This window comes from Protopterus annectens, chromosome 1.part2 (genome assembly GCF_019279795.1).
Source record: "Protopterus annectens isolate FY-2018-M chromosome 1.part2, PAN1.0, whole genome shotgun sequence".
Taxonomy (NCBI): domain Eukaryota; kingdom Metazoa; phylum Chordata; order Ceratodontiformes; family Protopteridae; genus Protopterus; species Protopterus annectens.
The window spans coordinates 388392303-388418057 of NC_056727.1; the positions used below are offsets into that span (position 1 = coordinate 388392303).

At 38.3% G+C, this 25755-nt stretch overlaps 1 protein-coding gene across 1 annotated transcript in view; it reads left to right on the forward strand.

Moving 5' to 3' along the window:
* PLCB1 (phospholipase C beta 1) overlaps window positions 1–25755 on the forward strand; it is a 4354095-nt gene that overhangs the window by 2072415 nt on the left and 2255925 nt on the right. The window contains exon 4 of the mRNA XM_044056572.1: window positions 5690–5830. Within this exon, the coding sequence (XP_043912507.1) occupies window positions 5690–5830 (141 nt within the window). The remainder of the gene's footprint in view (window positions 1–5689; window positions 5831–25755) is intronic.

Here is a 25755-nt window from a genome sequence, read left to right on the forward strand (position 1 = left end):
TGCAGTCCCACAGGGATCTGTACTGGGACACCTCCTTTCTGGCATTTGCTTCCCCAGCTTTCAAACTAAGAATCAGAACCACTGGTTAATTAAGTTTCCAAATGACTGCAAATTGGTGATTTTTGTCAGGATGCCCTGTGACACCTATACCCTTCATAAAGAACTTACCCCAGTTAAAACCTGATGACCTGAAAATGGGGTCATGATAAATGCATCAAGTGTAGTGTTATTTTGTTTAACAAGCAGCACCTATCCTCAACATATAATACAGAAAAGTCTCCACTATTAAACACAAATGTAGCCAATGACCTGGATACCCAGGTTGACAGTTCCCTCTCCTTAGATTTTCACGTGGCTATTGTAGCTTCTGCTTTGCACAAATAGTCACCAACATACATCCTCCAGATCTGAAGATGCCATTGTTCCCTTATATTCAGCACTGACTAGCCCAGTTATAGAGCACAATTCCTGCTTCAGCATATACCATCTTATCAAACAACTAGAGAAGCTTCAGAGGATAATTGGTCTCCACCTCTACTATAACAGAACTTCTACTGAAACTTAAACTGACCTGTTTAGCTGCTGACCAGCTTCCAAGAGAATACCTAAAAACAGCAGCTACCACTGCGTCATTCCCTGTATTCATACTGACAAACCAATCCAGATCTGAGGGATATGTCCCATCCATCTGGAAAATCCTGTATAACAGCACTGTACAAAGGTGGCACATCAATAGACTTTTCCTGCTATATCCCTGTTGTCATCCTATCAACCCTATCTAAAATCCTAGAAAAAATGCTTCCACTCACAAGTGACAGAGTATATTGACTGTAACAACTTTCTGTCCAGTACCCTGCATGGTTTTAGATCTCAACATAGTACTCTCACTGGCTTTCATCAGCTTTGCCAGTATCCTAAACCATCACAGGATTGGCAGCAATCTGGTATCTTTACTATTCTTAGGTTTATTAAAAGCATTTCTAACAGTATCCCATCAACATCTTCTTACTGACCATTCTTCATGACACATATGCAATGTCCTACAAATCAGTTACGGTACTTGGGTGACCCTGATATGTTGATTGCCATTATGTCAAAAGGGGAAAGGAGCAGTACATATTATTAACTGAATTTGTTAAGCAAAATGCAAGGTTCGGCAAACAGTCAACAGCGATAAGAAAAAAGAGCCGAACCGGAATTCCTTTTAGCGCTTTCATTCGTTTAATACAACACTACGAGCTTCTTCAGAATTAATTTGTTAAGCACTTACAATTCATATATTTTAACCAAAAGAAGTAACAATATAACTCAGTTATAATGGTTTAAAGCAGGAATTGTAGTACATTATAAGCTCACTGTTCAGGGATACATTTTCATATGTTCAAAATATCGTATTCAGATCTGCATATACCACTACTGTACATGGAATTGTGATGCACTGCTAAAAATCTAGTACAACCTGCCATCTTAGAAAGGTATAAAATTAAAACAATGTTTGTCTAATGTACCAGCAGTTACAAATATGCACATTTGGAAGAATAATAATGTTAAGGCTTGTATGAAAAACACTGAACTCTCAGAGAAAGAAACATGTTTTACTTTGTGGAAGTATGAAATAGAGTAAAACAGATAGCGAAAAAAATAACAAATATGTTATGGTATGACTGCTGTGACACAATCTGTCTATGGCATAGCGCTGTGCCCCCAAAACTCCTTCCTACCACACTAACTTCAAATATGGGAATACTTTGTTTTGTCACTTTGTATCAAGGCAACAGACAACAACACTGGAAATAGTAATATAGGAACAAGCTAATCTGGAGATGCAGGCCCTTTCTGTTCGGTAAGGTTACTGGAAAGCCACAGAACAATTTTACCATCTGGGTGGAGACATTTTATGAAAACAGCAAAAAGCGATACTGTTTTATTGCTAATCATTACTGGCTGTTTTAAAATACTATTTTATGCTACACATTACATCGCTGTATAAAGCTATGAAGATAGAACCTCAAAGAAAAAAAGTGTTTCTGCAGGAGGATGCATCCTCCCAAAATGGAGGCCTTGCCCCCACACCCAAATTTCTAAATATGATGATTTTGAGGTTGTTCCATCTTGAAGTAAAGGGGATATTTATGTTGTACTTTCTCCAAATTGGTCCAGTCTCAAAGTTTGTCTTCTTTGATGCTGAGGGTGTTATGGAAAATGTATTATCTAGTGCCTATCTCACTTCTGCAGTAGACTTCCCTTGCAAGTTAAACAAAATAACACTCTAACATCCTAAAAACTAGGCCCTTATGAGTGGATGGATACCCTTAAATTTACTCCTGGACTGACCTACTTTGCCTTGTTGAAAAGAGTGGTAAAACATGAGACTGGGTATTGATAAGGTGCAAATGGTCTTATGACTCAATAGTTTCAGATTTCCTATAATTCTATGATCATATGGCAGACCAAAAGTTGGACATTTGCCATGGGCCTATATAAACATTTTACTGAATGATTCAAAAAAACTGGCAAACCTTAATTGATTTGGCCTGAAATATTCTTAAGCTTGAACATGTATAGGCACAAGTGGTCCTAGTAAAGAGCAACACTTTACATCTGGGTTCTCTTCTGTTACTGAATGTTGTTTTGCAGATGATAATAAAGTAATATGGTGTTGTTTTTGCTAACAACCAACCAGGTGGATAAAATACCAGATGGAATCATGTGACTGAGGAAGTCAGGGAGTGAGCAGAGAGAGAGACAGACAGATAGACAAACAGACAAAAGAAACAAAGGAAGGAAATGTTCAGCTGTTCATTTAACAGTTACATCGCTAGTTCATCAAAGTAAGTGTGTACCAACAAAAAGCACACTAGTTATTCCTTATGTCACTCATTTCATTTCCTTAATAACAGCTCTCTCATCTTCTTGTAACTACACATAACTGTTCCCAAACATAGTTCTACTTCACATGTGGATATCTGAAGTACAGGAGATAACTTTTTTCGGTCTTTTCAGTTCGTCACAGCTGAACATCAGCTGCTCCCCCAGGACCTCTTCTCATCTACCAGATCTACTGTACCTGCTTAGTCTTTACCAAGTCGTGCTCAGGGCTGATGAAAAGATGAAGAAACCTGGCACAGCTTCATACTACCAAGACATGTTTTACCTAACTCCCTGCATCTTGTGCATAACTGTCCTGCCACAGAACTGGTGTGCAGTAGGCTATGTAGTATCCTTGTGAGTCAGACTTAACCCTACTAGCCCTACAGTACAACACCTGACATGAATTCCTGACCTCCACCAGGTATCAGCTTCTATGGTACATCACAGTGTGGGCATATGCCCGCCCTCCCAGGCTGTTAAGTGCCCAAGCTGCTAATCAAGCCCAGGTCACTTGGGCCATAGTCAGGGTTGTACCCCTCTATGCCACTAATGCAGGCAAGTACAGGGGAGAAGTTACAAAGTAAATACCCCCTCCCCCAACATGAGAGGCTCACTTCTCCCACACTTAAAGAATTTCTTCAATGATGTATTTTGAAGTAAGGCATTAAAATAATTTTGCACTGCAGCACAATCTTACTTCAGCAAAGGTCAGAGTGATGAAACAACTGTCAAGAAGTATCATTAGTTTTGAGGAAAAAAGGAGTGATTTATAGATCCAGAATGATATACAAAACCGTTAATTGTCAAATAATCACTGCGGTGCCTTCTAACCCTAAACATCACACAATTCAGTCAGGACTTTCCCAAGAAATGACATTTCCTTGCAATATTGCCCTCATCTTTGTGTTATTATAGAAAGTTTACTTGTATAACTGTACTGTGTTCTGCTGTGCATGAATAATTCGACTTCAATAAAACCTACAAGTCAGTCTTTTTTTTTACTCTTAAAGTTTCAGTAATTCTGACTTCTTGTATTTAGCCTTTTTTAGACAGCAAAATGGAAAGCAATGTACCTCATATTTATTTAGGAACTTTAAAGAGAAGATACATATTTTAACATTCCATTTTATATTAGGAGTAATACTTTTGTTTGTTATCAATGGTGACTTTAAAACTTTTTGTATTCTAGTTGTCTGATATTAAAACATCACAGATGTAGAATGCTTTTTCCTTCTTTTCTCGTTTTGAAAGTAAGACCATCTTCTGCCTTGTGCTTTTTCCTACTCACAGAATTTCTATGTCTATAATGCCCCTGCCCCTACTCTGTAGGCTGCCTCCTCAGTTTTCTAATGCAGTAGATATGAAACAGAGGAATTCCAGGATTAGAGATGGAAAGCAGATTGGCTAACTACCGTGTCATGTATGTCACATGGAGATGTTCTGGATATTCCCTTGGAGTGCAGAGTGACACTGAGTGGGAAGTGTGCCTATAGTTATATGTGACAGATGTGTCCCATCTCCCTTAGTTTGCCAGGCACACTTGATCATCTGTTTTCTTGTCCATGCCAATAGTCTTTGTCTCAGATTGGGGCTGTGATATAATCATACCATTGCATACTCCCACACCTTCCTTCCTGACAGAAATGTGCCATGCTATTCCTTTCCACCCCTATTAGCCCAGACCTTAATCAAACTCTGATTATCTTGGTTGAAGTCAAGGCTTTACCTATCTATGCTAAGTTAAAATACATCAATTTCATTTTGACATGTTCAGTATAATGCTTATAGATTATACTGCTTAGTTTGGTCAGTACTGTATGCATTTAGATCTAAAATATGAAAGAAAGTCAACATCAAAGTATTGAATTTTGTGGGTTTAAATATTCCATTTTTTATTTAGATTGAACGATACAATATACTGTCATCATCACCAGCTTTTCCGCTTGCAAGCTTTCATGTCATAATAAACGTGATATGCTGCTTCATGGGAAAATGGGTTGCTTCACGAGGGCAGGGTTATGAAGTGTAATCGTTTGCTGTAATTATAAGTACAATCTTGATAATGCTTTCAAACCCCTGGTGGATGATATAATGCAGTCTAAGCAATGGATGACGCAAAGGGGTGGGGAATAAAATATTGTAAGCTTATGGGAAATACTGTGACACACCTAAGTAAAAGAAGAGCCATTATAAATTTATACAAAATGTTGAATAAGAAGTAGCTGCAAGTAGTGTATACTTAAAATATAACTATTTTTTCAGTGAAATTTCAGAAAGGTAGAACAGAGATAATGACCTCTCACCCTAGATTACTCACCTTGTAATGGTGGCTGCATCCTAGGTTGAAAAGTATCCAGCAGTATATAAGTATTCACAACAGGCATTTTAGCTGCATGCAGATGGGACTCACATAGCGGCTGTGGTATGAAATCATCTACTTGATAAGATTGGTTAAATGAAACTTTAAGGAAATAGCGAAGAGAAAAAACAAACTTTAATAAAGAACCGTCTATAACTAGCTGTATTACTATTCTGGTAATGCTCATTGTTTTAAAGATACAGATGTACTCATATATGGAGATGGATGTGCAAAAACATTCATATAAGTTTCTAATTTTTTCAGTGATTGCCAATGGTTACAATGCTTCAGACAATTAGACAAAAAATAGTTAAGTAACTTAGAAGACAACTAACAGAGTCTTACACTAGATCTGCCTTTTAGAATGAATACAATGAAAACAAAAAATAAAAAAATGGGTGGTTGACTATTAGCTGTAAATAAAAATATTTGCTCTGAAAGAGTATTTTTTGCTTTTAGGATCCAAAGCTACGGGAACAACTGGATGCAACGATCACAGGATGTCGCCTGGAAAACAGAATGGTTACAGTTGTGCATGGTCCAGATATGGTCAACATTTCCTACCTGAATTTAGTTGCTGCTTCAGAAGATATTGCAAAGGTACAGTAATGACATCTTCAAGTAATGGAATGTCTGCCTTTAAAAGGTATGTGCCAGTGATGACAGAAGAGATGGATATCTGTTTTACCAATCAATAAATAAAAAAAAAAAAAAAATCAGGAAAAATTCATTAAAAGTGGAGCCTCTATTTCTTTTTAATTCTTGTATTTCAGAATGATATAAATATATATTTGTATGTATGTATGTATGTACGTGTATAACCCAAACTTCATATAATCTGAAAAGAAAGTACTGTAATAGATAAAAATATGGATACAGTCAGTATTTATTGCATAAAAGAACTATGCTCCTTCTGTTATCGAAATAAACTGTGCTTTTGTTGCATTCTCTTTTCCTCCTTTCATCTAGACTTTTTGAGCAGTAGGTCATTTTGATGCATTGCAGTACTGCTCGCTTTGGGCTGTATGAATTAGTGACGACATCATGCTACTAAGCATTTATTAAATCATCAATTTAATAACAATGTATGATTTGGAAATGTCAGTACTGTTGCACAGGGATAGCTGTCTCTGCCTGATATTTTTGCTAAGCATGCAGTGAGCATTAATATTATTGTGTTATAGTACTTCTTGATTATTTTTTTATGTCATTGTTTAGCTAGTCCACATAGGTTCACATTCATTAAAATCGACAATACTGAAAGGTGCAGTGTACATCACACGATCTAGATCAGTCATAAGCCAGATCATAATAGAAAAAATGCATATATGGTGCAGTGACTGTATCCGTGCGGCAGAGAAAAGTCCTTGTTCCAGTGATTGCATTGCATAATGAGGTCTGTATCCCATAGGGTTGCACAAGAAATATATGCATGCACAACTTTTCCTTACTTGTAAAACAAAGTTATTGTCTATTTTATATTCCTAAACTCTACTGTAGTTTTAAAATATAAGCTCATGTCTAAGGACCCTACAGTGCCTTCTGTTCCTTATAATATATATGTAGATATGCTCTTCACCTCAACTACATCGAAAAGGATTAACAGCAATTATGACACGGTCATTGTTCACATTGGAGTGAACAGTCTAAGGAGGTTCTTCAACATGGTTGTGCTAGAGGTTAAGACTTGATTTGCAAACATATTGGCACTCATCAGAAAACATATTTCATTAACAAAATAATTCTATCAACTCATACAAGCACCATAGTACCATTAATCATGAGATGTTGCAGACAGCAGACTCAATACCTCTCAACCTAGTCTGTGATTCATAGGTTCATAGATTACTACTAGGCTAACTGCCTTTCTGGGCATATATATATATATATATATATATATATATATATATATATATACACACACACACACACACACACACACACACACACACACACACACACACACACACACACATATTACTGAATGTCTGTTTAAAAATGTTTGCAATATGCTGGAGACAAACCCAGTAAACAACAGCAAAATAAAAATAAAATAAAATAAAAAAGCAATAAGTTCACTGGTTAAAATGATGAATTTTGCTCTGTAGTGGATATGCAGGTTATGAGGAATGTCTCAGGATGCAAGGGCATAGTGACACCTGTTAGTGCTTGAAAAGTTTTACAGTCCTGGGGACACAGTCTTTTGCTTGGTTCATTCTGAGATTAGGTGTAGCCTGCCCTCCATTATACCTTTGCACAATTGGTTCTGGTGGATCCTAACTTAACATTGCCTGTGCTTTCACTTACTAATGGCTTCTGCATATTCCACATTCCCTGCATGTATGGATTGTAGTGTGGTATACCTTTCTTAAGCTCTTCTTTCTGTCTTGCTGTTCTGACCACATGATGTGACACAGCCATGATGCTTTTTCAGATTTTCTTATTGGCAATAACAATATGTCTTATTGTCAGAGCTATTCTATGTATAATTGATAAGGTTATCTCTAGCCAGTGATATGTTTTCCTGCTGTCTACGTATTGTCAGATATGTACACCCACTCGTATCTAGGGCAATGTCGTGGTCATCACTGCTATGATCCTCTTACATTCCTCTCACTGTCTCTTTCTTAAGCCTGAATAGATACATCTTTGCTGAAACCCTCCACCCTGACCCTTAGTTGTACCTTCTTTAGTCCACGCTGTATTTTTTCATTCCTATACAGTACTCAGGACAAGGACTGACTCCCTGCAGATCAGAGGGTCAAAAACTAATTGTCCTATTGCTTCTGAGTTATCATACCTTTTAATTACAGTGAATTTCATTTCCAAGGGAAGCATTACCATGAACCAAATCACAACTGTCTATTCTTTCTGATTGTCACAAAACAGATGTGTTGTTATTTCTGAAGCAGTCCAAAGTCAGTGTTGCACAGTTTAAATGTCAGTTATAGGCAACAGCATTTCATATTTATGATGTCTATTCCTTTATGTAGCAGTGCTCATTTCCAAAAACTAGATATTGATTTACCTATTTGATAATGGACTAACAAACTATTACATGAGACCAAGTCCCTTTTGTTTTGATCTCATACACTTGCTGTAAGTTGCCCATTTACACAATTATCCATATAACAGATAGTGACCAAGAAAAGCAAATAAACCGAATTTTTTACAGGGATACATAACCCTTCCAGACCCAGATATGGGGGATTCCAAACACTCATACCAATCTGCCTCTGTCTATCATAGATATAGTGATATATCTCTATCGGTCTAGCTATATATTTATATGCATACTTACATATATACATACATATATAGAGATAGATTATCTATCCACCTACCTATTTATCTATCTATATATCTATAAACCAACTTAGAGAAAACATATTTATAGACATCTGTATATTTGTATCTGTTCATACTCAAATACACAGACAGTTGTTCAGCCACAAGCAAATAATATGTAAGCATTCAGAATTTGTCCAAGCGAATGGCAGCCATGAATAAAACCGTTGTGGTAACTTCAATGTAGAGCACAAGAGTAGTTTTGTGCCTTATCCATATGCCACTCATATGCTGGGGTGAAATTCTGCACAGCATAAACGGCATAATGAACAGTCCATCGTAGTCCATGCATTGAAAGGAATAAGAGAGTTAAATTCAGTTGTATTCGTGTCCCTGGTTCTTTGCAGTGCTAAATCTGATAGTCTTTTGCCTCATGTTTCACGGGTGAGTTCAATTGCCTATTAATCTGTGCTAACAAAAGATATTTTAAAGGCTTCAGCAGGGGGCGCTAATGAGTCAGACTGTCACTATTACTGCTGCTCACTAGTATTTCTGCATTTACCATTCAGCACTATTATGCTTCATTTGTATCCTCCAACTGTGTGCTGTGTCATCACATTTATTTTTTGAATTATTGCTTGTATTGCGCTGTATTTTTTTGACTACAGAGCTTTGCCAGTAAAAAGGACATAATATATTTAAATACCCAAAGTTTTCACTTGGCAGCACTGAGGAATTCACTGCCTGGGAAACATATGGAGCAGACATATTAGCAAGTTACAAAAATTAAACAGAAAGAAGATATAATAAACAACATCACCTTGCAAGTAATACAACCAAAGTAGAGAGAAAATAATTATTTTAGTATAGAGCAGAAGCATAAACTCTTTCTGGAATTCACTCAATTCCTTTTTTATGCGTTTTAGCAAAACTTTTGCCAGCATTGTTTCTATTTTAATAGGTCTGTGACATCCCTAGTATGTTTTTGTTTTTAGAATTATCAATGGATAAGAAGTAGTACCTTTAAGAGAAACAGGGTCAACTACAAGTGCTAGTAGGTCATGACACAGTCGCTTGTTGCAGTTTGCTGTAATGGTCAGTAATATAACTGCCATCATAATGATCTACCTAGCACTCCCATGACCCAGTCATAATGAACTGCATACTGCTACATGAACCCTAACTTTAACCATAAACTCACACACAGTCCTAACCATTGCATGACCCTAACCCTAAAGTCACCGATCACTCTCAGAACCTAAAACTCCATCCCCACTCCCTTACCTTAAACTCCCCTCCCACCTCCCAATCCCTAATCCTAAACCAGAGATGGCGAACCTTTTGGGTTTGGCATGTCTAAAGCTCTGGCACAAAATAATTCAGTGCACTTCACATGAGCAATGAATGCAAAAGCAGTGTCTTTGGTAACGTGGGTGTTGATGATCGCTGGCATGTCACCCAAAATGTCGTAGCTCGTGTCACCTTTGGCACACGTGTCATAGATCCACCATCACTGTACACTCTTCCTGTTCCCTAAACCTAAAGTCCTTGCTCACTGTGTATCCTTAAACACCCATCATACTCCCTAAACCTAAAGCTCTCCCTCCCTAAGCAGAATTCTAAAGACATTAGCATATTCTCATGGGATTCCTCATTAGAAAGTTTTCCTCAGTATTACTCTGCACATTTCTAAGACTTCAGTTGGTCTGTTTAAATTCCAGTGTTTAGCAAACATGCGAAATTCCAGACTCATAGATCATGGACCTTCATCAGACAGTACTTAATCTGAATGTCATTTCTAGCAAAAATAGATTTCAGGGTTGTGTTTGCAATGTAACTAAAACTTTCACCTGGTTTATAACTTTTTTGCTATTCTGAATAACAGCCAACATAGAGAAGGTATAAAACATGCTTGTGTTGAAAGAAATCAACTCTAGCTTTCAAATTTAACAAACTAATCATCTTCTCCCACCATCAATATTTTCTCTCCCAGTTACACACCAAACCAAGTCTACTGTTGCATTACCACCGAATAACCAACCTTTAACAAATAGCCACCCTCTACTCACTTTATCCCTCACAATTTTACACATGTATATATGCATTTTACATATTGCATCTGTTATACTTAAGCAGTCAGTATACTGGACCTCATATATTTTATTTATTTATTATTAAAGTTGATGCAGTTGTACTTTAAATGGCCAAAACTGTACCGGATACTGTTTCCATTTTGCTCACCTATTGCATTATCTTTTGTATTTCTTCTGTTATTTCTTCTGTAACTCCTGGGCTGTGACAGAAATGGGTCCAGTTTAGACCAATCTATTACCTTGGTCAACAAACCTAAATAAATAAAAAAATGAATAAATAAATATACTGCTGTCTTGGGAAGATTCTGCATTATGTGCAGTAGTTATTCATTTCTGACTTAGATTCTGGTTCTGAAAAGTATTGCAAAAAGCCTATTTTAATCACTTTCTTAGTATTTTCAGACATTTTTGGCCAGTAAAAATGTCATGTGCCTTTACTTACATGAATACCTGGATTTGACTAATGTATTCCATAAAGCATTTCATCTTGAATCTATATCAAGTTTGACAGTTGATATAGGCAATTCATGAAAAAAGACACATTATATTTTAAAATCTTTCTCTAGTAAATTCTCTTTACTTTCTTGCCAATAAGCTATACTAAGTACATCAGGGATTCTAATCAAAAACAAACATTCACACCTGTATAAGCACAAATGTACTGTATTTTATTCCACTAAATGGTAAGCACTTGTATCAGTGACCACAGATGTCTTCCAAGGTGGTCTGAAGTAGTCTGTAGTCTTTGGTTAAAATTATTATCCTTTTATTAGAATTAAAATGGGCAAGTTTGATAATATTATGGTATGCTTATGTATATTTCATTAGCTTATTTCTACTGTAGCACAAAAGAACTGCAGTCTGACTATCAAATTTTGGGTTCATATTAAAATTGTAAATCATACTGTATATTCACCGTAGTCTTGCTGGAGCTTCTTGAGGAAACTTTTTGAAAATGTTTTGATTTGGCTTATGACACAGTTTTACTGTAGCTAGCATGTCATAAATATAACAATGGGATTTTTTAACAGTCAGATGCTATTGATAGCATTTCTTTGTCTGTGCATCGCATGCAATGAACCTCTCTTAAAACCATTTTTCCATAAGTTGGTGGTCTGTAATACTGTAAAAAAGCAATTCCATGCAAGTATAGTCAACAAGTTCTCAGTCTCATTATAAAATCCAACAAGCAACAGATCAAGACAGCATTCATTCTTCCTGGAAAAATATTTTATTAGTGTTCACATACCGGTTTCGGCTGCCTAAGCCTTCATCAGTTAAAGAACCACTAAACCACTACCATTAAATACTTTCTACTTACATCCTATTAGTCAATCACAAGGAGTCATTTAACCCTGATACAGTAGTTCCCTATATCATTTCAGGGCTTATAGCCTGCTTCTCTGAAACAGGAAACAGAACACAATATCACTCTGCAGTAGCCTTTTGAGTGATAATGTTATTTCTAGCAAGTTTGGAATGAAAAGAAAAGATTTGTGATGAGATTTTTGCATGGTATGTATGGCATAGACTTTATCAGAGTACGATCTAAGGCCTTCTGATATCAGAGAATGACCCACATATACAACAGTAGTGACAGGGGTATGACATTTGCTTATACTTACATTCAAAGGCCTTTTTATATCGGAATATGACCACATATATAATGGTAGTGGCACTGGTCTGACATTTGCTTATACTGAGATTCAAGCCTGTCTGTCTTAGCCAGTCAGGTAACTCATTAAGTCACATATCCTTCTTCCTGGTAGCTCCCACACAAGATCATTCATTATACTACACTTTCTAAGCCTTTAGACATTTTGGCTACTGTTCTTTCAAACAGTTCTAAGGCTAAAGATTTGGTAAAGGACAATCTCAGAATTGGCCTAGAGATGTGTTAAATAACAAAAACCTTGAATTTGCTTTATCCAGTAATATGTGATAACACTCTTAATTACCATCTTGCACTGAGAATAATGGAACATTAGACATAGTTGCAACAGCTTCCAAAACAGTTTGAAGTTGACTGAGTTTCCTTTAAATACATTTATTTAAATCATGGGGGCCTATACATATTCCAAGCTTGTCTTTCTTTATTACTATCACCGTACTATTGAAATTTTCAGTTATTTCATGTTGCTTGACATTTAAGTTTTTCATTTCTTATTCAGTTCTGTTCCACCCTGATACAGGAACTCTTTTTATTTCTTCCTCTACAGCTGACCATCAGCCCCCCCCAGCTTCTCTCCTTCTTCATTGAGTCTACTGAGCCACCCATAGTCTTCCCCCATGCTCACCCTGACCATAGTCCAGGGCTGTTGAGGAAATTAAGAATGTTGATGCAGTGTCATACTTCATATTGAGGAGTATGCTCTATCAATTTGTTGGTTGGGAGGTTGACATAAGGGTTAATGTGTTTACCTTAAAGACACAAGGTCCAGGGTATGATTCTCACATGGAATAATTGGGTAGGTTTAAAATGGCCAACAACAGCAGTTAGCCTAGTGCTAATATTTGAACTTATAAACCTGTTTCCTCATCCAGCTCTACAGCCATTGCCCTAGGTAGGTGCATGCATGCTCACTTCCACACATGCTCAAACTCCTGAATGAGTGCTTTACCACTCATGGAATTTAGCCAGCTGGGTCCTTATGCTACATATTGCCCAGAGCCTTTAGGCTCCTTCCTTTCTCCCAAGATGAACAAGACAACAATGACCTCTCATTCCAGGGCTTTATCCATTTATTCCATGAAGCTGCTCATGGGATAAAGTACTCATCTTGGTGAAAAAATAATTGGTGTTGCTATAGGTAAAATGTTAATGCAGTACTCCTGTGGTAGGCAACCTAGTTCACTAAATAAATCAGAATAATTCAGCAAATTTCTGCAATATCTTGAGTATTGTCTTTCATAAATTTCATTGAAGCAATCATGGTCTTTGTTATTATTACACTTGCTGATCTCTTAAGAATCTTTACTAGTTTGGGAATGGTCTGGAAATATCTCAGAATAAACATGCATGCTCTTAGGATGGACATTATGTCTTTGGCAGATGAAGTGGAAAACACTGCTGCTTGCTTTACCATCATCTGAAAAACTGAATTTACAGTCAGAAACCTTCATGCATCTTTTTGCACAAATCTGAAAATCAGGCTGCTTCTGTGTATTAGGATCAAGTCCGTTTAGCTGCTTTATTTGATTTTCCATGGAATATTAACTTGCATTTTCTGTAGTTGTATTTGCAGTTAGGCAAAATCTTACCCACTGGATATAATTTGTTTCCTGCGAATGTCAGAACAGTGCCTGCAGACTTGAATATTATATTTAGTTAAGATTCAGTGATTTTAAAAGTAGATTCTATTATGATATTTAATTCAGTTCCTCTATGTTGCTTAATGTAATATTTCTGCCTTGACTCACATATCCAGCAGCTTACCAGTGAAAGTGGGGAGCTCTGAACAGCCTACCTGCCCTTGGAGGAGTGGTTTCTGCCCAGCAACTGTAGTTTTGTTGGCCATTTTGGGGTAATTTCTATCTCTTTAATCTTTCTGATATAAAAAACGCATTTGCGCAGTTTTTGTGCTTGTGTGAGCTCAGAAGATTCTGCCCAGGTGTCCTGCAGTGACCTACAATGCCAGAGAGACAAAAGGAGAGACTTTGGAGTATTTAAGTACTATTTGTTTTGTTTTTCTTGTTGCTTATTGCTATTTCTGCCTAAACACTCGTTTTCTGGTGTGTATTGCTTCTCAGAACGCTCAATTTACCCTGAAATTGCATTTATTTGTGCCTGCACTTTAAAATTCGTTTTTTGTTGTAAATAGTATTTTTAACGGTTACTGGCTTCCCACTCAAGTGCAACCACCATTTACTGCACTATAAAAGTATTTTTACATGTGTTTCTACTGTTTTCTTGAAAAAAAAAAAATTGCTATTTTCCCGCCTTACTAAGCTAGAAAAGTCAAGTTTCAGATACCTGCTGATACCCGGACTGTGTTTAAGTTTCTATGTTTGGCCATACCTTACTTGGGCAAAAAGGAAATTTCTTTGTTCACCAGTGAAAGTGAGGACCTCTGAACAACCTACCTGCCCTTGGAGGAGTGGTTTCTGCCCGGAAACTGTGGTTTTGTTGGCCATTTTGGACTAATTTCCATCTCTTCAATCTTTCTGATATAAAAACTGCATTTGCGTGGTTTTGCGTGCCGGGCAGCGCCAGTTAACTGGGGTTAAACTATTCCCGACTCCACGAAGTCTGCTCTTCAGTTTTTCTTTTGGATCTAGACAAACCTTCAACTTTAGCACTCAAACCATTCATTTTACAGCCCAGCACTTGCTTAAAACTCATAACAAGCACTAAATACCCCTAGCAGTAGCCCCCCTTATACTGTCCAGCAGGACAAGGCTCTCTATTCGTCCACACCAGTCAATTAGAAAAACAGTTCACTCTACCTATTCAGGCATGTCCAAAGGGCAGTTTCTGGTGTACTCTCCAATCCAACTGGTGAATCTGGGCATTTTGAGGCAATGTTACAACTGCCTCATGTACACAGACATCCCTCTCCTCTTACCACCAAACACTAATATATGCGAGAGATGCAATTATAAAGCCAGACTGGAGGCAAAGCTCTCTCAACCCCAGACTGTAACTGACTGTCAAGAGGAGAAGGGTAATACTTGCAACACACCACCAGTCTCACACAGACCTAATAAACCAACACAGGCAAATAACACACATAAACACACAAAAACATACTCCGAGGCTCTAAATAAAAATCTGCAAAAGCAACAAAGACCTCCAAAGCAAACATCTAAGCAACCTCCACAACCCATCACCAACCATGAAACACATAATTCACATAATCAGTGTGCCATGCAATCACAGCCCTTAAGGCAAAATAACATACCCAACACACTAGTGATATGTGACTCTATAGTCAGGCACACTGATGTCCCACTCACTAGGCTGGACAAGGAGAAGGTTACAGTTAGTTGCCTTTTGGGCACCAGGATCCGCTACATAACACAAGCACTCAGGTCACTCCAGAACAAGTACAAATACGACTGTCATTGTACATGTTGATGTGAATGACCTGAGACGTACCTCCCTGGACTACATGAAAAGAGACATGGAAAAGCTCTCTGATCATGTAGCTCAGGCAGGTATGACCCTGACCCTGAGTAGCATCCTACCCTCACCAAGAATGATGCCACAGTATAAAGAAAAAATGATCAACTTCAACAATTGGCTAAATTTCTGGTGTCATTCAAAGGGGATCCAGTATCTGTCTACCTGGGATGACATGCTCGACAAGCCATGTTGCTTCGCAAGAGATGGCTTGCTCCTGTCACGCTTAGACTTTCGAATACTGGCAAAGGCTCTTGCCACCCCCATAGTGCCTTTTTTAGGCAAGACTCAAAAGACAAACCCACCACCATAAATAGCACAAGTAACCAAAAATTGAGGGTAATGCTACTCTACGCCAGAAGTCTAAACCTCAAAATGCACGCACTCGAGGCACTCCTCAGTATGGAGAACATCGATATCTGTGCAGTAACAGAAACCTGGTTTAAGGCTCCAGGGAGCACCCCAGCACTACCAGGCTATAACTCATACCATACCTTTTGACCACAGAACCCGGACTGAAACACAAAAGGCGGGGGTGTATCCCTATTCATCAAGGATACCCACACCTCCAGGTTAGTGATGCAGCACAATGCATCAGAGATCATCCAAGTGCAACTAACAACGGGCAAAACTGCAATCCAAATTGTAGCTTGTTACAGATCACCCACCATGACCTAGGACTCCCATTCCGCATTTCTGGAGACACTGGGAAATATGAAGGTCCTACCAAACACCCTAATACTGGGTGATTTCAACTACCCAAACATTAACTCCCTTGCCCAACGCTTCCTAGAATTTGTAAACTCGAATGCCCTGGATTAACTGGTAAACATTCCCACCAGAGGGAACACCATATTGGACCTGGTCATCACCAACATGGGCGACCGGTGTTCCACACCTGACATCAACCCCTCGCTGGTTAGATCAGACCTTAGACTAATCACTCTGGATATTCACATTCTACCCCCAAACTCAATCAAGGAAACCACCATGAAAAACTTTTCAAAAGCGAACTTCACGTTGCTTAAGACCGAGGTGGAAAGGTTCACAGCCCCCACGCCAATGGACAATGCTGTCCAAACTGCTGAAACCTATACAAAGGCACTCTATGATCATCTGCAGGAATGCATGGATCGGGCTATCACAAGTAAAACCAAGACTCACTCCTCCATGAAAAGGAAATCAGTCTGGTGGACCCCTGCCATAAACAAGCTCTACAGTAGAAGGAGGAAACTAGTACAGATAAGAGCAAAATCCCTAGAAGGAAAGACATGCCTGATCAGTATCAGCAAGAAACTACAATCACTCATTAAATCATCCAAGGCTAGCTTCGAAAGAAAAATTGCCAAAGACTCCAAAGTTAACCAAAAAGCGTTCTTTAGCTATGTCAAGTACCTAAGTGGAAACTCTCAGATCTGCTCTGAGTTGGTGCAGAATGGCACAAAATACTCTGAACTGACTGATATTGCCAACATTTTAGCAGACAGGTTCAGTGCAAACTTCACCCCCCCTCTCACCCCCTAAAGGGCCCATAACCATACCAGAAGAATGTAAGGCCCCGGCAATCACCAACACACAGGTTAAAACAGCCCTATCCAAAGCCAAAGACACAGCCTCAATGGGACCAGATGGTGTCCCAGGCTGTGTCTTACAATAGCTCCAAAATGAACTAACCCCTCACCTAAACACGCTGTTCAAACCCAGCTTCTCTATAGGCTATGTACCCACAGAGTGGCGCACAGCAACAGTTATCCCACTCCACAAAGGTGACGCCACAACGGACCCCGGGAACTATCACCCTATAAGCCTGACTAGCCTGGTCTGCAAGGCTATGGAGCGCATCATCATGGAACTCTTAACAGAGATATTGGGAACCTCCAAACTTTGGACCCCACCCAGTTTGGCTTTGTTAAGGGCAGATCATGCCTCCTAAACCTGGTGCACTTTTTTGAGACAGTTACCAAGGCATTAGATGCGGGTAAGGAGGTCCACACAGCCTACCTAGACCTCGCAAAGACTTTTGACACCATTCCCCATTCTGGTATTATAGACAAACTCACCAACCTGAACATTAACCCCTATGTCACAAGATGGGTTGCAAATTGGCTCACGGACAGAACCCACACGGTGAGAGTTGCAGACTCTAGGTCCGACTCTAAACCGGTTACAAGTGACATCCTCCAGGGCTCAGTCCGAGGTACAGGCAAGCACAGGAGGACTTTGGCTGATCAAGTTCACAGATGACTGCAAACTTGGGGCCATAACTGATTCTCCGGCTGATACAGACACCCTCAAGAAGGGTCTCACTGAGACGGATACCTGGTATCAAAATCATGGCCTCAAGCTGAATGCCAAAAAGTGCATAGTCATCCCCTTTAGAAAAAATAAAGTACCCGCAAACTACCACATAGGTGGTAGTGCCCTAAATACAGAAAAAGTAATAATGGATCTGGGGACCCAAGTAGATAGCAATCTCTCCTTTGATAATCATATTGCCAAGGTGGTTAGAAAATCCTTCTACGTGGCCCACCTAATCTCAAAAGGGTTCTCATCCAGAACAAAGGAGGTTATTGTGCCTCTCTACTCATCACTTATTAGACCCACTATAGAATACAGTGCCTTATTTGGGATGTACCTTACAAGACACCTGCAAGACACAGCTGGAAAGACAACAAAAGTACCTCACCAAGAGGATTACTGGCCTCAAACAGATGACCTATGCAGTCCGACTAAAGAAACCCCAGCTGTACTTGGTTGCATACCGCTTACTCACTCTCTTCTTGACATACAAGGCCATGTCCAACCCAGAATTGATGGATATGCTCCACCTAAAAAAAAAAACAAATGCCTGAGAGCCACATGCTCTAGGGATATAAACCTTACCACAATGATAAATAGGACATGCAGGAGGGATAGATTCCTGACCCTCAGACTCCCCATGCTTTGGAACAAGATGCCAGTATACATCAGGTAGAGCCCCTCACTAGCACTGTTCAAGAGAAACCTTGACGGGTGGATGGGAAACAGAAAATTTACCCCGGGGATCACTGCGGTGGCTCTGCTGGACAGAGGCGCAGGGAACTAATGGCTCTGCTAGTCAGAGGCACAGGGAACTAATTAAAGGGGTGGCGAAAGCCAACATACTCTGGCTAGGCTTATAAATGCCCTTGGGCAGATAGCCTTCTACTTACCTATGAACCTATAAACTAAAAATAATTAGTAGCAACCTCTCTGTTGCTTAATGACCATGCTGCATTAAAAGTATTGGTTTTAACTATGCATCCAGAGATTGTTTCTTGCTTGTTTATTAAGTGGGTGGACATGTTTGACTCTTCAGCCACAACCCAAGTTCAAAGAGCAATCGTAGACAGTCATAAGCAAGGTCACAAACTAAAGAGATGCTAAGTACAGATAGAATGTCTAAAACGCATATTCAACAAGGAATAATCAACAAACAGAGCCAAATAAAAAATATAACTTTTTGTCACTGTCATTGTATGACATAACATATAAATTAAACCAAAAACTTAAGTGGCCTATAAAATCTTTGAAACAAACAAAACCTCCTTTATAACTATTGTAGACCTACTAACTGAATTTAAGTAGCAGACATTTGTCTTTAAGGAGGGGGCAATTCCTGACCTTAGAAGAACGTGAGAACTCTAGCATTGCCCATACTGAGGTAGACATACATTCAGATATAGGTTTGTCATCATGAGCCAAAGACCGTTGCAAAAAGGTTAGCTGATATAACCTGTCATAGGCAAATCTGTCCTACATGACATTCCTTTTTCACAAAGGGGAGTTCCATTCAGCTATGAACCTCTAATCTCAAGAGACTCAACAAAAAATTGATAAACCTGGAACCCATGGTAGTTGTGATGGTTGTCAGGGACTCTTCATTTAGAGAATAGTGGCCTAAACATTGCATGCAGTAATTCAGGGTATACAGGTACCACACAATATAGCATGACAGTCTGGACAGTTCAATGCAGCCATTCTTGCTATAAGGCAATAACAAAAATCTATTACTACCAAATTATTTTAGAGCATAAAACAAAAACAGTCCCTTATTACTTAGCAGCAACTAAAAGAGTGAGTTAAAGAGGAGTCATTTATATTTTCTTGTCATTAAATACACTCAGACTTAGGTCAAACCACTTAACCTTGTCAAAGCCTCCTGACTGGTTTTCTTAATGATGAATTAGTGACTCTTGATCTAAGTTATAATGTGTGCGTTGCTTTTATAAAGGCAATCAATTAAACAGGCAAACATATCTACAATCAATCCAAGTCTAGCATGGAACAGTGACACTATTACAATTTACATTCTCAAAAGAATACTCAGAAAAATATGAACATTTGAAAGTACTTTCAGAAAAAATGTTGTAAGCAAGAGACTCTGTCCTTATATGTCTTGAAGTTTATATGTAGCCAATCACCAGTCTTTGTTGTGTTCACTTTTATGTCATAGTCATTCTAGTTGGCTCATTTATTTTTGATCTAGTAGAACACTTCTGTAAAACTAGCCAGTAATCTCCTATGGCACTGCACTCTGTCCTGCAAATAAGAAATATACATTGTTCTTATATTCTGCCTATTTATTTACTTTATATTTATTAATTAATTTAATGTAGATGTATGTATTTATAGATTTATTGACCGATATAAAATGCTGATCTCAAAGGACCATTTTCATACTCGGCATGGAGTACAGAACCAAGTGAAAACAGGAAAGAACATTTTACTATAACAAAGTTAATCACACATAGTAGCAATATAAAGCTTTACAAAAATTAACAGATATTTAAGGTTCACATTTACATAGGCAGTTTTGGAACACAATAAAAGTAAAATATTTGCAGATATTTACAGTATAGAAAGTTTCAAGTAACTAATGCTATAAGGTCATGATATTGGACAAATACATATTTAATATTATAAATGTTCTACTGTCTTGATAGCAATATCAGTGTCGTTTTATCAGTAAACCAGTTGTTTTTAAATCTACTTTATACTCTTTTATGTTCAGTGGGCTAAGGCACATAGCAAAAATTCCGTGATGACTGTCTGCATGATGTCTGCTCTGTGATCTGCTCTTAGATGCCTTATTTGCCCAATTTCTTCCAATATTTCACAGCCTTCTCCTCAACTCTCTTGTCAGTTTAATAATAAATAAACTAAGCTATCCAGTCTCTATGATTTTTTAAGAAAATTGGAATCAGGAAGGCTGCCACTACTCCATTTAACCATTATTTTACTATGCACATTAATTAACAAATGAGGCCGATGCAGATCCTTGGATTGATCACCTTCATTTCGAATCACAACCGTGCTACCACATTGTGTTGTTGAGGATATTCCCAGCCCTTCTACTGTCATCTTTTATTATTTCATCAACACTTTTCACACACTTCCACCACAATGACAAAATTCTGTATCTATTCCATTCTCCTAATTTACAACTCTTCCTACTCAGGATTACTTTTTTGACTGACTTATTTGCACTCTGCCCATTCAATGTACTGCGCATACACTTCAGTCATGAAGAATCCCAGAGGCCCACTTGCATTCACATGTATCCCCATACTTCTATGCACTGTAGAGATGCAAAACATTTCATAAAAATACTGGCTTATTTTCTCATCATTGCTAAATATCACATCATCCCCTTTGTTCTACTTTATTTTCTCCTCCTCTAATGACATTTTGCTAAATGTTCACCCACTAGTTTTTACAGGATCAAACAAACGTTTTGGCAGGATATACTTTTAATATCAGTCTTGACCATTGCAAATTCTTGTGATTCAGCCTCTTGCTTTGTCCTAGCCTCCTGTCTGCCACAATCTCCTTGCCACTTCTAGTCCTGTATTATGCAACTATGATTCTTTGTTTTCTTCCTTCATGTTCCTACTATTCATGCTGACCAATCTCCTGCCACACCTTATGCCTTTTCCTGTAGGACGTTTGCTCTGACCTGAGCAGTTAAACTTGAAAGCACTTCCTATTCATCCTGTCCTATGCAGATTTAACTAACCCAACACCTGCTGCACCACCCCAAGACCTATCTCCACTACTAGTCATACCACATATGGGCATGGTCTGATATCCCATAATTTTCTTAGTATGCATGACTATTTTGATAATACTGACTGTTAGGGTATATGCTACAAAAAGCCTGGTATCTGGCCTGAATTCCAAAGTTTAGCAGATCGCCACTGCAGTGGTGGTGCTGCGGTAGCGTTGTGCCTCACAGTAAGCCGATGTCCTGTTCGATTCTCAGCTAGAGCGTCTTCTGTGTGGAGTCATGCGTGAATGGGCCTACCTTTGTTGAAGGTTGTGCATCAGGGCTGGCAACTCGGCACATAAAAGTCTACTGCCAATCATTAGCGGACCGGAGTTCCACTGTGGCGACCCCTAACCGGGAAAAGCCGAAAGACATGACACGAGCAGATCGCCACCCTCCTGGTTATACTAGCACACTCTCCTGTGGGAAATCAACACATTCCAGTGATAAAAGAGACATCTGTGTCTGCCATCCTTAGTTTTTATTAATGGACTATGAGTTGCATGACTGAGTGCTTGCTCAAGGCCAACAGTCTAGTAGTTTTAGTCTGCTACAGAGCTAGTACAGATAATTCCAAATTTATTACTCTATTTTTTCTCTACTTTTACATTGTATTGCAATGTTATTTTTTTCAGGGAAGGGTAACTTACCATTATGTTTTTTTGGATATGTTTGCTCAAAAAATAAATAAATAATAAAGACAGATTCAACAAGAATATCCTGTACAAGGATTACCATTCACAATGCATTTTCTGTCAAGGGTCTGAGCATGATTCCATAACTGTACAGTATGTTTGGGTTTTAGTTTTAAGATACTTAGGGAAAAAAACAAGGGTTCTTTTGAGACTATATGGAAATAAAAGGCTTCAGGCCTTGGTCCCAATTACCATGTCATTATGCAATTTATCACCTGCTTGTTGATATCCCCATTAGAAAAAGAAAAGAGACACATTAAGGGAGCAGTAGAAACATTGGGACAATAAGGAATCATCTATAGCCTCCAACATCTTTATTAAATTATTATGTGGGATACACTGTTGTGCCTTTGCAGCCTGCAGACTAGGTGTCTGAAGAACATGAGACCTCTAGTGTTGCCCATTTTGAGGTAGACATATATTCATATCTAGGCTTGTCATCCTGAGCCAAAGACCTTTGCAAAGAGGTTAGCTTATATACCCTGTCAAAGGAAAACACATCCCACATGACATTCCTTTTTCACAAAGGTGAGAATGATACCCTTTCAGTTCTGGCTTGGGAAGACATCCATGGTAGAAAGGTGATGGCTTGTAAAATCTGCCTAAAGGTTTAAGCCTCCCGGGCAGCAATCCTAGGAAAGTGAGCTCAAAAACCTCATTACAGGAATCTGTCCCACCAAGCTCCCTGCAGTTGCCTTTACCATAGAAAACAAGCATACCTTCATGATAAAAATCCAAAAGCAAGAACAGACAGTTCCACCAGAAGTAAATTGACCAAGTCCACTGGAATAAAGTAACAAAACCCTGCTGAAATCACAGTATCTATCCTTTTATTCGAACATAAAGGATTTCATCCCGTAAACAACGGAACTTAATCAGATAAAAAATAATTTCCAACAGGCTACATTTTTAAAAACCTGAGTGACCAATAAAATTGCATTAATTATACACACCCTCTTTGTATAACTAATAAAAACCTTCACATAAACATACATTCAAGGCTATGTACATCTGTCTTTTGTCCAATCACCAGCAAATCCCACTGGCCAATGAACATATAAATCACCAAAAAATTGACCAATCATTTTATTCTTAATAAGTTTTTCCACATTTGTGATTGTGGACATCATATACACAATAAACATTTTATTCACAAAAACGAATATTCTAATTGATTTTTAGTATATTTCATGTATTAAGATGAAATTATCTAGATATCAATTCTGCCGTATATAACCAGACTATAAAACAGGTAAAAGCATTGTCATTACGGCACAGAGTTGTTCTAACCAATAAGATCTCATAAGAATATCTTATATCCAATCACAACGCTCTTCAGCACAAACCTATATACATAAAATACTAAAATCAACTGCCAGGCATTGCCGAGAATTTTATATTCCTACTGGACCGCCAATCACAACACATCATTCCCAACCTTACTGTGAACAAAATCCAAAACTACTATAAGTTTAAGATCAAACAAACTAACTCCAATAAACACATTTACACATTCATCCTATTACTTGTATGTAAATGATCCCAGCATCCAAGCCTTTGTTTTTGCTGAACCTGTAAACTGCTGGAGAACAACCCCCTCAGTCTGGCATTTTCTCATTTAAGGAAAACCAAAAACCAAAATGATGAGGACAGCCATATGGTTCATAGTATAGTTTTTACTGCAAAACAATTTAAAATATTAACGCTTTCGTCTAACTTATTGTAGACAACTTCAGAAAGAAATGAAAAGACCTAAAAAGGCGATAACATCATGAGAACACTCTAAAACAGCCCCTTTTTATATCAAACAGGAAGTATATAACAAACAAGAAGTATATAACAATGTATCAAAAAGGCCGTTAAAATTCTTAAAGTGACCTGTGCAATTTAAAAGTAACCTGTGCTGCTGAAAAACAATAGTGAAACTTTGTAAAAATGAAAACCACTGTCAACAAGTCAAAAAAGAAAATATTAAAAGATCTACTTTGAAAGTAAAAATAGCATTCCACCACTGAATAACTTTAAAATTAACCTTTATAATATGCAGTCAAACTCAAAGTTTAGAAACCTTATATTTCAGTTCACTACTAGGCTTTTAAGGGCCCTACTGGGCATTATCCTAGTATACACCTATAATCTGTCATAAGCTATGCAACTTCTCTTAAAGGAAATTTCTGCTAACAGAACTGCATTTTCTGTTCCCTCATGTAATTTACTGCCATGAAACTAAATTTTTGGATATATAATTTTATGAAATCCCAAAGAGGAAATCACATTCAAACTCATGTTAGAAACCCACTTCTAATTTAAATTTCCTACACAACAGAAGCAGTCATAAGCCCCTGTCTAATGCCTGCCCTTCCATATGGGGAACTCTTTACAGTAGAATTTCTATGTACCACATGGCACACATTTCATGTAGAAGTCTAGAAAATTGTGAGTACCTTTCTATACGGAGCTTATCCAATAAAGCAAATAAACTTTATATGTAGATACACAAAATATATTTGATGCCAGTTTGTCTGTAATAAATGAATAATGCCAAACTAATTGAACATACATCTTACTCATCATCCTCATCATCATCTTCTTTCGGCTGTTCCTGTTAGGGGTCGCCACAGCAGATCACCTGTTTCCATTTCTTCCTGTCCTCTGCATCTTTCTCTGTCACACCTACCACCTTCATGTCCCCTCTCACCACATCCATAAACCTTATCTTAGGCCTTCCTCTTTTCCTGTTACCTGGTAGCTTCATCCTTAGCATCTTTTTCCCAATATACTCAGCATCCCTCCTCAGCAGATATCCAAACCAATGTAATCTTGCCTCTCTGGCTTTGTCACCAAACCTTCCAACTTGGGCTGACCCTCTAATATACTTATTCCTAATCCTGTCCACCCTCATCACACCCAGTGCAAATCTTAACATCTTTAACTCATCCAGCTCAAACTCCTGCCTTTTTGTCAACGTCACTGTCTCCAACCCATATAACATAGCTGGTCTCACTACCCTCTTGTAGACCTTCCCTTTCACTCTTACTCGTCTGTCACAAATCACTTCTAACACTCTTCTCCACCCACTCTATCCTGCCTGTACTCTCTTCTTCACCTCTCTTCCACACTCGCCATTACTCTGAACTATTGACCCCAAGTATTTAAACTCATCCACCTTCACCACCTCTACTCCTTGCATCCTCACCATTCCTCTATCCTCCCTCTCATTCACACACATATATTCTGTCTTAGTCCTGCTGACCTTCATT